The sequence below is a fragment of the Eucyclogobius newberryi genome, unplaced genomic scaffold (genome assembly GCF_026437365.1).
Source record: "Eucyclogobius newberryi isolate DKJ021-1_F unplaced genomic scaffold, fEucNew1.0.hap1 SCAF_13, whole genome shotgun sequence".
Lineage (NCBI taxonomy): Eukaryota > Metazoa > Chordata > Actinopteri > Gobiiformes > Gobiidae > Eucyclogobius > Eucyclogobius newberryi.
Window position 1 is genome coordinate 5,862,264 of NW_027315757.1, and position 14,188 is coordinate 5,876,451.

General features: G+C 43.0%; 1 protein-coding gene across 6 annotated transcripts; it reads right to left on the reverse strand.

The window, feature by feature from the left end:
- Positions 1-2: 2 nt before the first annotated feature.
- Positions 3-14,053, reverse strand: LOC140357860 (uncharacterized). 6 transcript variants are annotated; one of them, XM_072442403.1, is made up of 7 exons: positions 13,791-14,053; positions 12,245-12,531; positions 10,297-10,543; positions 9,401-9,490; positions 6,485-6,691; positions 5,532-5,654; positions 3-1,782 (listed from the first exon to the last, which is right to left on the reverse strand). In XM_072442403.1, exons 1-7 carry the CDS (start codon positions 14,046-14,048, stop codon positions 1,615-1,617), a joined length of 1,380 nt encoding a protein of 459 aa, XP_072298504.1. In that variant the 5' UTR covers positions 14,049-14,053; the 3' UTR covers positions 3-1,614. The 6 variants fall into 6 exon arrangements, with proteins under 6 accessions (XP_072298504.1, XP_072298500.1, XP_072298505.1 ...); XM_072442399.1 differs by having other exon boundaries at positions 5,484-5,654; positions 13,791-14,052; XM_072442404.1 differs by having other exon boundaries at positions 6,494-6,691; positions 13,791-14,051.
- Positions 14,054-14,188: the final 135 nt, after the last annotated feature.

The window sequence follows — 14,188 nt, forward strand, 5'->3', positions numbered from 1 at the left end:
TGTTGGTGATAATAAAACATTTTTTATTCGTATAGCACTTTTTCTAAATACTCAAAGACACCTTACAGGGAGTAAAAGCAAAAATGACAGGTCATGGATAAAAATTTAAACAGAGCAATACAATGTCAGTAGAAGTGTGGGAAGCCTATTTCAGTAAACACCAAGTTAGCAACATAAACTAACTACATGCTGCATCCTTAATTCAATATAGTTAAACAGATTGAACCTGATACGGTCTGGGGGTCTTACAATGATTTAAAAATAAGTCGCTTTTTAAACTTTTTTTTTTTTTTTTTACATTGGTTACATTTATCCAATGTGTAATGTGTATTTATTTCTACAGGAAGAGACTGTGGCCACAACCAATTTCCAGGTTTAACCATAAATTCTAAAAACTGACAGATTTCTCAAACCATTAGTTAAGTGTTGACGTAAGCCCAAAGTTACGTCTTAAGGGGCAGAGCCGGTATTGGAGGAACAGCACTTGTTTTAAAGTGCTATTACAGTGACACAACGAGTAACAGTCAGTGTGGAACAAGAGCACGCGGATCGGACCGACCGCCGCCACAAACACGGTGCCGAGTTTTGGAGACGTGGAAAGGTCCTGGAGAACAGCAGTGCTTCAGTCGTGAAATGTGCGCGCGGTCGCCTCGTTCCCATCCTGGTCCTTCCGTGGAGATACTGGAGGTATGAGGTGGGTTTTACAGAACACACAAAAAAAAAAAACAGAAGAGAAAGGAAAAGAAAAGGCAGTCCCCAGTGCACAGTATACACACAAGTCCGTTCGGGAGCACATTTAACAGGGCGAGTAAAAAAGATACAAACAAAGTTACAAGTTCATGTCCCCCCCCTTTTTTTAGAAACCATAAACAGACAAACACGGATCTATGTTCGCAAACATACATAAGAGGAACAGGATTTCGGCAGTCGAGGTTTGGAGTGAGCAGTTCAACAGTCCTGATAAAAATAGGGTATTTTTCATCAAACGTGAAAACGGGGAAGCATGAAGACACGATTCATAAAGGGTTCATAGATAGTTCATAACTAGAGGGTCATAACTTTAGGAGGTTAGGAAACAGACATATAACTTTTTATCCAGTACATGGCAATAGGTTCATACATGAGGGGCAAGGCAACACATTTGAAACCTAACTACTCAGTAATCAACTAGCTCTTAATATTGCCCTGTTCCCAAATCTGTTCCGGTTGGGGAGGGCAGTGGTGTCCATCCTGAGGCTAACGTGGGCTGTGTGAGTGTGTGAGACTGTCTGTGCGTGTATGAGAGTGTGCGTGTGTGTGTGTGTATGTATGCGTGTGTGTGTATGAGAGTGTGTGTGTGTGTGCATGCGTGTGTGTGTCTGTGTGTGTGTGCATGTGTGAGTTTGTGAGAGTGCGTGTCTGTCTGTGTTCGTGTCCGTTTCTGTGTGTGTGCGTGCGTGTGTGTGTGTGTGTGAGAGTGTGAGTGTGAATGTGTGTGCGTGTCTGTCTGTGTTCGTTTCCGTTTCTGTGTGTGCGTGAGAGTGTGTGTGTGTCTGTGTGTCTGTGTGTTTTGTGTGTGTGTGGTCAGGTGGACAGAGCGGAGGAGGAGTTTGGGGGTAGACAAGGGTCCTGGTCTCATTGGTTGTAGAGAGAGCGCTGTTCCCAGGGCATGGGCTGGATGGAGCGGGGCACCGGCGAGGGCTTGAGGCTGGCGGCTCCGTTGGGGTGAAGGCCGTGGCCCAGGGGGTTGATGGCGCTGAGGGGTCGCTGCGGGGCCAGGGAGAACGTGTCCTGGTGCTTGGTCTGCGAGAGAGGAAAAGGAGTTGGGAATAAAATAAATCAAAATTAATAAAATATTTAAATTGTAAAGAAAAAAAGAAGACTGAATGTTGATCGGGCTGGGCAGGATTGGCAAAAATGTCAATGTCGATAACGATATTCAGACGACGTTATGTCAATTACACACTTTAGTTGTGAATGATTATATTTTGTGTAAAATTTCAGACAAGGCCAGCTCAGTCACCACCCTCCACCACAAAAGCTTTAAATAACTTTGTTTTAGCTTTCTGTTTTTTTATCATATTTTTTCTGATTTAACATTAAATAATTTAGTAAAATAAGACATAACTTTGTAGTGCCAAAACACTATCGTAAAAAAAAAATATATATATATATGGATTTTGCTGGTCATAATATTCAAGGTCCAATATGAAAATTGTGACGTGCTTTTTTCACAATACTAAAAACTCAAATACAGTTTCGATACAGAAGAGAAAGCTTGATGGAAAAATAATAAATGCTGTTTTTGGACAACAGGATGCAATTTTTGCACAATATTTTTTTCAGTATTAGTCTTATCATTCTAATGGAAGGAAATGTCCAAGATTGTCATCCAAGTTTGACAAGTTTGTTAATTCAATTGTCCATTCATATGAAACATGTCCCCATAGCCAATATCCACAAACTTGAGCTAGCGGTTCATTTTTTGATTAGTCGATAATACATTGAGTTTTTTTTAATCCATTTTTAACAAAATAAAGAATAATAGATGGTGACTTCAGTCATCAACTCTCCTTAAAATGTCTTCTAGAAGAGAATATTTACAAAAGTGTGTGATTTTGCCATTTTGATTTAATAATGCGGTCTTTGTTAGGCTTCCCCAAATAAATTGTCTGTTTGCTGTAACCGGAGTCAACACTTTTCAAGTGGCTCGGACGGTAGACAAATTCTTATTTTTTTTACTTTGAAGGCAAAAAAAAAAAAAAACAACGATCCAAATTTTGCCATTTTTTGAGTCGGAGTGACCGCCAGGGGTCAGGCTTCAACAGTCGATGACGGAAAACGTCTCGATCAAGGAGACTAAATCTCACGATTTTAAGATATTTCAATCAACCTTTTGTACGTCGTTATCCTTTATTATGGTAGCGAAGGCGAGCATGGGGAACATGCGGGGGACACGGGCGCCGCCATGTTTGTTGTGATGGTGCTGCTGGGCGTGTTTCAATCCCAGAATGCAATGCATAAGTCAAATTTCACACCCTGATAGAGCATGACATGTACTATGGACACTTCAGTGGCGCCGACGGAGGCAAACTAGCTTGTAAAAAGGCAATATAACAACACTTAAGTGCGTTCTGTTTTGTTACAGACGCATGTGGAGGACTTATTATGAAGACACACATGCGTTGCGCAGTGCGTTATCAGTCCTGTGGGACGAAAGACAGGTTTACCAACGTGATCAAAATATTTAACACGGCGGTTTAGGAAAGACCGGTCGGTGCGTCGGCGAAATAATTGAAAAAATATAGCCGCAAGCGGCAATGATCGGCCCTCGCCACACCGCCGCCACGCCGCAAGAGGAGGGGGCGCTAACGCGCCCCAATTGTCCTTTTATTACGCCTACTGCTGAATCTGTGACGCTGTCACATCTTCTCCCCTTTGTTTTACCATCAAAAAGCTATTTTATTTTGAATTCTTGGCTAAATGTGCCGCACAAACACCGTGACTCTTTGAATAAAAATGTGAATAACTTTTGATGGTCCTGAAGATGAGTCTCACCAAATTTCAGGTTAATAGGGCTGACGCCCTGGGAGGAGTTTGTGAAAGTCTAAAGTGTAAACATGTTCTGGCGATTTCCCCATTGGAATAACATGAAAGGTTTCGGTCATCGTTACGGCAACGCCATAACAATTATGACATGGGTCTCATTGACTTTTTTGATGGGGATGCTAAAATTGAGTTGTGTGTCAAATTTCATATAATTTCGCAAAACTAAACATTTAACCTCCATATAAAATCTGTAGGGGGCGCTGTGGCGCCAAATGAATTTATTTCACTTCAAGTAGGTTTAGGGCAAAGAGTTTAACAACTGATTCTAATTTGACGCAATTCGGACTTTATCTGCGCAAACGGCAGAAATTTTAAATATGGGAGATTTCTGAAATTCTAGCTACAGTTTGCGGCTTCGCCGCACCGAGACCGTGAGAGGTATCAATGTAATTTGGATAACTTTTGATGTCCCACTCCTCAGTAGCATTTTCACCAAATTTCAGCTTTTTAGGGCCAACGCCCTGGGAGGAGTTCGTAAAAGTACGACGTTTGGAAAAACTCCGAAGTCATGTTTAGCCATTTTTGAAGCAATATGGCCGACATTTGGTTGGGCGGACGGCGTTGCCGTAATAATATTTTTTACTTCTCTTGTCACCATCTACCTCGGCGCCAAATTTCATGATTCTACGATCAGATTTTTTTTGGGTCATTTCCCATCTCTCAATGCATTTTTTGTACATTTGGGGGCGCTGACGCGCCAATTTTTTTTATTTTAGAAAAGGGAAATAGCCAGAATGTAGAGAGGCACGATTTTTAGAGGTGTGAATATTTTTGTGACTTTTCGTCAATGTTCACTGGGTGAAAAATAGGGGGGTTGGTCCCGAGAAGAAGAAGAAGAAGAAGAAGAATATTCCGATGCGAAAACAATGTTTCCCATTTTTCAAATATCATAAACTATACATTTTCGGAAAGCGCTCGCGCTTTCCTACCTCATGGTGTGGGTCCCTGGTCACTGACGGGTACTTTCGTTAATTTTGAGTGGGCTCCGCCCACTTTGTGTTTTTGGCCCTCTATACAGTAATAATGTTCAATTTTTGCATTACATGCTTATATGCACGGAACATGCAAGAGATGGGGAACGTATTCGTGAGCTACTTAGCGCAAATGAGTGCTTTATATTGGGATGACGACCGCGAAGCGGTCGTCATCCCAATATAATCCCAATGTAAAGTGCTCGTTTAGTGCACACTTTTGCACGGGCTTCGCCCGTTTACAACGGTAATGTTCCATTTTCCTACTATTAATTAGTATGCACGGGGCGTGCGTGAGTGAAGGAGTGCGTTAGTGAGTGTTTGGAAGTGGGCGAGCGCTTCGCGCTCGATTTCGTGCGCACTACATGCGCACTTTCGCAGCCGTGCTTCGCACGGCCTTACGAGATTAATAGGCCTCTCGCCAGCTTGTGGCGCTCGGGCCTAATAAAAGATTTTGACGTTTTTTTTCAACAAAATGCTGGTATTTTTTTTCCCAGTCGGCTACCGGGTCGGTCAGGTTACGGCAAACAGATATATTATTTTGCCCAGCCTTATTTAAAGTATTTTTTCTACTTTTTTAATCATTATTATTATTTATTATTATTATAGTATTGTTCACCAACAATGGCAATAAAAACTATTCTGAGCCGATTCCGATTGTGTGTTTTAGAGTCTATATAGTCTAGGGAAACATTTCCAAAATACAATCACAGTTATATTTTATGATGGACAAGTCAGGATAAGTTGATTAATGGTTGCAGGCCTTGCTCTAAGCCACGTCGGGGTGCTTGGGTTAAACACATGGTAAACATGTGGTAAACATGTGGTAGAGTAGACGGGGTTAGTAGAGTGTAGTCTAGTGTTGGTGTTAGTAGGAGACACTGCACTTGCGCACAGACAGAGCGGGGAAGGGTCATCTCCTACCATGGGGTTGGCGCTCAGCCTAGTGTATCCCTGGTTCATCTCCTTTACCTCAGGCACCAGGGGCTGGAGCAGAGAGTATGAGGAGGGCACGGAGCTGGGCGACGACACCAGTTTGGACGAGCTCCTCATGCTCTGGGAGCCGCTCTGCGAGGACACCACGCTGGGACACACCTGCCACAAACAACACGCTGGGTAAATTTATCATAACCCATAATTCAATAATTCATTTACTTCAGCTTCTGGGAGTATTTAGACTCTAAAAGAAAAGCAAATGCTGAAAGATGGATTATAACCAAAAGGGGACAAGCAAAAATGTAAGTATGGTTCAAATTGGGTAAAATATGGCTCACATTAAAACTCCTTAAAATCCTGTAGGCCCATTTTGTCCATTTGATAGAAAACAGCTATCAAGCTCCAGGGAAGGCAAAATATAAAAAGAAAGCTATAACCCATTCGTCAAATCAACCAATCTGGGAAGAATCTCCAAAGCCACAAATAAAATAAATATCCCCCAAAAAATAAATAGGCCGTATACAGGCCTAACACTTTTCACTTTGTAGCAAGTCCATACATCTTATTTTAGTTTATATATATATATATATATATATATATATATATATATATATATATATATATATATATATATATTTATTAGTACTATATACATCTGATATATTAGAGAATATATATTTATTCTCTAATAGAAATTTCTTAACATCAACTCTCCTTAAAATGTCCACATTACTGTGTTGAGACCACTCTTGTGTAATAGTATGGAGAAATGTCTCAAAATTTTGTACAGGTGCCTTATATTTGATCAATCATTTTGGGCCTCAATATTTATCATTGAGTGTGTATTTTCTGTGTGGGAAATGTTTAGTTATTTTTAATAGTACGATTAGAGTTGATTTGTAAATGGAAGAAGTTCTAACAGATGGTTTCTGTATCGATACATCGCTAAGGCCTCTTTGTCATGAGTCCTGTGACTGCTCCACAGATACTGGGCCTACCTGGTGGTCGGGCACTGTTTGGTTGGGAAGCCCCGTCCCCGGAGCGCCCTGGGGCATTGGAGACACACAGTGAGAGGACAGCGGCTCCTGGGGGCCGTGGGCTGGGTGCTGCATCATGGAGCTGCTGTTGCTCTGCTGCTGCTGGCTGTGCTGCTGGTGACGGCGCGGGGCTGAGAAGTTGGAGCGGCGGCTGGCGGTCTGAACACACAAAGGCGGTGAGATTGTGGTAGAAGTCACCCACACATTTGTGCTTAATGACAGGAAAGGTGATGAGAGAAACGCTGGTGTGACCCTTGGCCGTGGAGATGGAGGATGTGCACAGCCACAAACATGCCCAGCACACACACACATTTACCCCTGGACAGATGGAAACTGTTCAGCAGGATTCCATAATCTCCAATTATTAGGTTTGTCTTTGCACTATTGCTAAACTCCGCACACGGCATCATTAGTCTTCTTTACCAGAGCCCAGATGTTATATTATAGTTCATTTCTGCAGTCACACTACATCAGATACAAGCAGGATTTTGAAATCCACCGATACAGGTTTTTTCATTGTTGAGAATTCAGAATTGTTTGTGCCGATATCTAAAACCGATTTTTGCAAAATTATACTGAATTCACAACAAACTCATCCACAACTCTGTTTACCACAAACTGGACATGAGAGCAGTACACTAGGGCTGCAACAATTGACTAACATTTTTTCTAGACCTTTTTATAACAAAGGCTTTGCTATTATTAAATCTATTTAACAAAAAGGAACAAACCATTTCTGATTTCTCTTAATAATGCTACATACAAAATATAATATTGTGTATCTAGAAGCCTTCAGTCACATAATGTAATGTATGTAAATAAAAAGTACAACAAAAATACTAATTTGTCTACTCAACTACTAAAATAATCAGTTACAGCCCTACAGTGCACTCACATTCTGTGTAGTGCCCTTGTCACACCAAAGTGTTCAAATAAAGCTTCATGCATGTTTCTCTGGCAGGAGGTTGGCCCAAACAAAATACCACTTCGACTGGAGATTTAAGAATGATCGCCAATACGCTAAAAAGTGCAAATATCGGCCCAATACATTGGCCAAACGATATAGCTCTAATCAAAGAATCAAAAACTGTCAACTCTTACATACAGTGAGGAATATTTAAACACACACTGCAATTTTGCAAGTTCCACTAAGAATTTATGGAGAAGAAAATATTTTCATCGTTGATGCATTTCCACTGTGAGAGACAAAATTAAAGAATATATATCTGGAAATCACTTTGTATGATTTTTAAAATTATTTATTTGTATGTTATTGCTGCACATAAGTATTTGAACACCTGCCAATCAGCAAGAATTCTGTCTCTCAATGACCTGTTAGTCCAACTTTAAAAAGTCCACCTCCCCTCCACTTATTCATCTAAATGAGTAGCAACTGTTTGAGCTCGATAGCTGCATAAAGACTCCAACTACTGTATTGCCACGGGACAGGGCCAAAGAGCTGTCAAAGACACAAGAGACTAAACTGTAGAGCTCCACAGGGAGGAAAGCATTACAGGCAACTGACAAGCAGCTTGCTGAAAAAAGATCAACTGTTGTTAGAAAATGGAAGCGGCTAAAAATGACTGTCAATCTCCCTTGGACTGGGGCTCCATGCAAGATCTCACCTTGTGTGGATCAATGATGATAAGAAAGGTGAGGAATCAGCCCAGAACTACAGGAGGAGCTGGTCAATGACCTGAAGAGAGCTGGGACCACAGTTTCAAAGGTTACTATCGCTAATACACTACGCTGGCTTGGTATAAAATCCTGCATCGCACGGAAGGTTCCCCTGCTTATGTCAGCACATGTGCAGGCCCATCTGAAGGTTGCTGATGATCCTGATGGTCATTGGCAAACTTCAAAGTGTGTGAAGTGTGGTCAGATGAGACCAAAGTAGAACTTTTTGGTATAAATTCCACTCGCCGTGTTTGGAGGAAGAAGAACACCATCCCTACTGTGAAGCATGGGGGTGGAAACATCATGCTTTAGGGGTGTTTTCTGGGGCCATGTATTGGGAGATTTTGGGTAACAACCTGCTTCCCTCAGTCAGAGCACTGAAGATGGGTCGTGGCTGGGTCTTAAAACATGACAATGGCCTGAAGCACACAGCCAGGAGAACCATGTAGTGGCTTCATAAGAAGCATATCAAGGTTCTGGAGGGGCCTAGCCTGTCTCCAGACCTAAATCTAATAGAAAGTCTTTAGCGGGAGCTGAAACTCTGTTTTGTTCAGTCACAGCCCTGAAACCTGACAGACCTAGAGACGATCTGTGTGCAGGAGTGGGCCAGAATCCCCGCTGCAGTGTGTGCAAACCTATTCAAGAATTACAGGAAATGTTTGAGCTAAACAATTCTTTACCATATAACAACATGGATTTTGTTGAGTGTTAAAATACTTATTTGCAGCAATACAAATAAATTATTTAAAAATCGTACAATGTGATTTCCAGATATTTCTTTTTAGATTCGGTCTCTCTCTCTGGAAATGAACCTACGAGGAAAATTTCAGACCCATCATAATTCGTAAGTGGGAGAACTTGCAAAATCACAAGTGTTCAAATACTTATTTTCCTCACTGTATATTTGTACAATTTGATCTAATGTTTTTCCCACTAGAGTTAGGCATCTTTTCTTCAGATCTGACTCGGACAATCCCGGGAGAAATGTGTCCTGCAAAGACAGTGAGGAGAGGAACGCCTAGAGAGTTTGTGGTAGTAACTGTCCATGGTCTATTTGACTTGCACTGAATCAAAGTTTGGCCTTCCTGGGCGAGAACATCCTGCAGATAATGTGTAAATAAGCTCCTGGAATCCCTCACTCATGGCTTGACTGAAGACCCCAAACACACCCTCAGTCGCGCTCACACCAACCTGGTTTTTGGCGGCGGCGCTGCAGCGGTGCTGGGCCAGGTCCAGCATGGTTCTGTAGCTCTTAAAGCAGGACGGGCAGCTGAACTTGTTCTTAAGAGCCACGCCCACACAGACAGACACACAGACATACATTTGGATTACTACAGGCGGCAGGAAAAGACCTATTCTCCCCATCCCTCGCTCTCCCTGAACTCACCCTGCCTCACCCTGGTCACACCGCAGAGTTCAACCACTACTATAATGTTTTAAGAAGTGAGGTCATTCTTGGTCACGGCAACAAGAGCCATTTTACACACGTGCAAATAAAACATCTACTCGGCTAAAACATCAGCTTTTGATCATCTCAGATATTGAGAGAGAGAGAGAGAGAGAGAGAAGATTCGGACAAATAGCAGAAATAATCCAGATTTTCTTTTCCATGTGCATTGCTCGAGAATCATTTTGTTGAAACATTTATATAAGGAATATCGGACAGTTTACATTTATAGAGATGTCAAGGTTATCTGTAACTCAATAATGGTGACTATTCAGGTCGCAATACAATGGTAAGAACTAAAAGATAATCATCTTTTTACTTCAATCTATTATCCAAAAAATACACCTAAATTCAACTGTATTTGTCACATTAACATACAAACATTTCTTTTACATTCAGAAAGTTCAAGTTCATAAAGCTGGTCACAAACTTGAGGAATAGTAACATGTTAAACCTATTTTAATATAGTTATTTCTCAGTAATTGTGAATAATTGTTGGATGGTACCGTTTGATATTGTGACATCCCTACAAATGTACAAAGGCTCACAAGTCTTGCTCCATTAAACATGAACGTTGTCTCTCTGCTACACATTCTGCTCTACGAGTGGCGACTGCGTGAGGCGTTGTGAGCAGATGTACCTGGTTGTTTGCGGCGGCGCTGCAGCGGTGCTGGGCCAGCTCCAGCATGGTCCTGTAGCTCTTGCAGCAGGAGGGGCAGTCGAATCGGTTGGGCCCGTCGTCGTGGATACGCTGGTGGTTGCGCAGGTAGCGGGCCAAGCGGAAGGCCTTCCCGCACAGGTCGCACATGTAGCGCTTCTGCCCGTGGATCCGCATGTGATTACGCAAGGACATGTAGTTGGTGTACGGTTTGCTGCAGAAGTCACACCTGAGTTTGGGAGAGAGAGCGCATGATTGGCAAAAGGAGAAGGAACGCCCACAACACAGTCACTTATGTTTTATCCATTTTGTAGTGTTTTACTTCATCTCTTCTTCTGTAAAGCACTTTGAATTACTTAATAACTTTTGTGTGAGAGAGACCGCTCGGAGCTTGATTGGGTTCTTGATTTGGTACTTGATTTTCACAATGCGAGTCTGTGTAACAAGTTTTTGGCACATTGTTAATATTAAGATGCATTCATTTTCAGACCCGTGCACGGCTTTAGAACAGCAAGTGAGAAATGGGGCCGAACGTCCAAGAACAGCCAAAAGAACGTTTTTTCCTCTACTGAACGGCTCTTTATCTGCCTTGAAGAACTGGTTCTCCTCATCCCGCGTCCCCCTGTCCGTCTGAGGGAGTCAGATCTCGCCTTCACTGTGGAACTCCTTCAGGTTTCTACTTTTCCCAAAGAGGTTTGGTAGTTTTTATTGCCGAGAAGAAGGGTCTCAGGACAGGGGATGCTGGGACATTTGTCTCAGGACAGGGGATGCTGGGACATTTGTCTCGGGACAGGGGATGCTGGGACATTTGTCTCGGGACAGGGGATGCTGGGACATTTGTCTAAGGACAGGGGACATTTGTCTAAGGACAGGGGATGCTGGTTCATTTGTCTAAGGACAGGGGATGCTGGGACATTTGTCTAAGGACAGGGGATGCTGGGACATTTGTCTAAGGACAGGGGATGCTGGGACATTTGTCTAAGGACAGGGGATGCTGGGACATTTGTCTAAGGACAGGGGATGCTGGGACATTTGTCTAAGGACAGGGGATGTTGGGACATTTGTCTAGGGGATGTTGGGACATTTGTCTAAGGATAGGGGAGGTTGGGACATTTGTCTAGGGGATGTTGGGACATTTGTCTAAGGACAGGGGATGCTGGGACATTTGTCTAAGGACAGGGGATGCTGGGACATTTGTCTAAGGACAGGGAATGCTGGGACATTGCTAAATTCCCATGAACATTGTTTGATCTGTTCTCACTGTTGTGATTTTGGGCATTACAAAAAATAAATTATTTGAATTTCAGCCATTATGAGAAATAAAGTACTAATATTAGCTACAGACAGCGTGCAGCGATCTCATTTTGTCACAAAGTGCTGCTGCTACCACTATTTTGAGAAAAACCAAATGTATACAAAATAAAGTCAAGTAATCTAGCTTTACAGTTCTGATACTCTAAAAACCACAGATGAAAACAACTTTTTCTGACTGATCAATGCCATTGACACTCTCTATATATCTCTATAGTCTAGAACAGTGGTTCCAAGTACAACCAAAGAAATGATTTGGCTTTCTGAGTACCACCTGATCTATGTCAGTTCTATAACAGGACTAGTTTAGGGATAAACCAGGTCCTAATTAGGAGCACATTATTGCCAGAGACATTTGACCTAAGACATTACTCAAGGAAGAACAAAAATGTGAAAAACAATTTACGGATTATAAAAGCACAAGAACTGGAGCGGTTTAACCCATCCTTCAGTGTCACGGGAGCCGTCATGTGTAACCTCAATCACAACATTTACTTGAGCATTTTGGAACAATTCTGATCGATTGAAAAAAAATAACTGACTATTGTTATTGGCCAAAACAATGCAGATTTCATCATTTTGGTCAGTATCACTTGGTCACAAAACACACGATTCTTACTTGAAGTCTCCAATTTTGTGGGTGAGCTTGTGGTTGAGGAGCGAGCTGGCGTGTTTGTAGGCACAGTTGCACAGGTCGCAAATGTAGGGCCTCTCGTCGGACTCTGTGTCGTCTGGAGCGGGGGCGATGTCGCCGGCCGGTGTGGGGGGAGCGGGGGGGGCCGGCTGCGGGACTGCGGGATCTAGAGACAGCCCAGAACTAGTGAGAGACGGAGGGGACAGGCTGGAGCTGGACAGTGTCGCGGATGGCGGGGGCAGCTGCTCACACCAGCTGATGGTCGAACTCGGCTGGAACGAGGAGAAAGATACAAGGCCGTTAGTGAATTCAAGACGTCGTGGATACAGGTGGTGAGGGTGCTGAGGGTGGTGAGGATGGTGAGGGTGCTGAGGATGGTGAGGCTGGTGAGGGTGCTGAGGTCAGGCAATGCATCACCCTCAGAACAAGGAGGCAGATTCACATTAACGTCATTGATTATCACCCATAAAATGTTAATCACAGCTTCTTGTAAGTAATAATTGTGAACAATCATCAAAAGTGTTGTTAAAACTATATACAGATAGTAAACAACACTCGGGAAACAGTTACTTATTTTTATGTAAAATGTAATTGAATTCTGTAAGTTGTGGGGTTTTTTTCTCTATTGATTTGATTTCTTAAAATGATTAAATGGAAAATAAAATTCTGTGAAATGCCACAACAGAAAAGAGGTTCAGAGAAAGGTAGACAATGTTATAAACTGTTAAAATGGGTTTGACACTTTTTAAGTGGCGCCAAATCCAAAAATGTAGGAGCACACTTGACTGAATAAGAGCCACATAGACCTTTAGTGTGTACTTTTAGGTAAACGTGACGTTAATAGCATAGAACCTATGTGTCTGAGAAGCAGAGCGGTCAACAATGGTCCAGTGCTTCTGACCAGCGTGAATGAACTTCACAGTCTGGTTTCACAAAGAGCGCTTTCAAAGTCCGTCGCGGGGCGTCTTCCGCTCGCGTTTCCTGCGGGACAAGCTCGTGTTTACACTGCTCTCAGTAACAATACTACCGGCCTTCATGCACGCACACATCTGTGTGTTTAGACTCCAGAAAACAGGAGTGAGCATGCGAGTCTGCAGTGCAAACAGAGACGGTCCAGTGCAGTCTGCAGCGGACTGTACCGGGACTGTACCTCAGCTGAGCGTGCGGAGGCAGGAGCACCGACAGCCCCGGGCTCTGCGGCGCTACGGTGCAACACTTTACATTTGCATGCACACAAATGACTGAGCCTTTTACATCTATAGTTCACCTGAGTGCAAACGCTTACAGTCGTGCTAAACAGTTTGGTTCTAAGCAGAAGTCCAAGTAGGCCATTAGCTGCTAAGCATTAAGGCGCTAACGATGCTATTTGTTGACATAATGTGTCACTGCTCATTATTCCTCCGCACAAAGCCACACATGCGCTGTTCATATGCCGCGTAAAAATAGCGTATGCCCGGGTGCTTTATTTGTAGTGTTTCTCATGCTTTTGTGCGCAGTAGCCGCTAACAGACGGCGGCAGAGGCTTTCTTACTCCGGAATCACTGGGGTCCTTTTTCCAGAACAATTGTGAGCAGTGTCCGAAAGACTCAGACGAAGACACATAGTTGACTCCGTTTCTGTCCTGGAAGTCTCCGTGCGCGCTGCCGGGGTTTGTGCTCGCGTACATCGTGTTTTTGAGTCGCTCTGGGACTGTTTGGTAGAAAAAGAAACACACAAACAGAGCTGCTTTGTCGGATCTGCTTCCGAAAGAAAAGATTCTTCTGTCAGGGAGGCTTTTGGCGGCGGGCATCTTCAGGCAGCGTGAGCGCTACGGCCGCCTAGTGGCCTGGAGTGGTATGGAACACTAGTACATGCACGCTTCTACTACCACTACTCTGTGACTTTCTGCATTCTGATCAAAATATCACATTTTACAACAAAACGACTAAG

What these genes read in the sequence shown, in the direction of transcription:
- LOC140357860 (XM_072442399.1), bottom strand. Translation starts at nt 14,048, where the DNA reads ATGCCCGCCGCCAAAAGCCTCCCTGACAGAAGAATCTTTTCTTTCGGA. An exon ending in GCGCCGCCGCCAAAAACCAG is followed by an intron (nt 6,692 to 9,400) that starts GTTGGTGTGAGC and finishes TTGTGTGTTCAG; the next exon opens with ACCGCCAGCCGCCGCTCCAA. An exon ending in GGCTGAGCGCCAACCCCATG is followed by an intron (nt 1,783 to 5,483) that starts GTAGGAGATGAC and finishes CCTCTCTCGCAG; the next exon opens with ACCAAGCACCAGGACACGTT.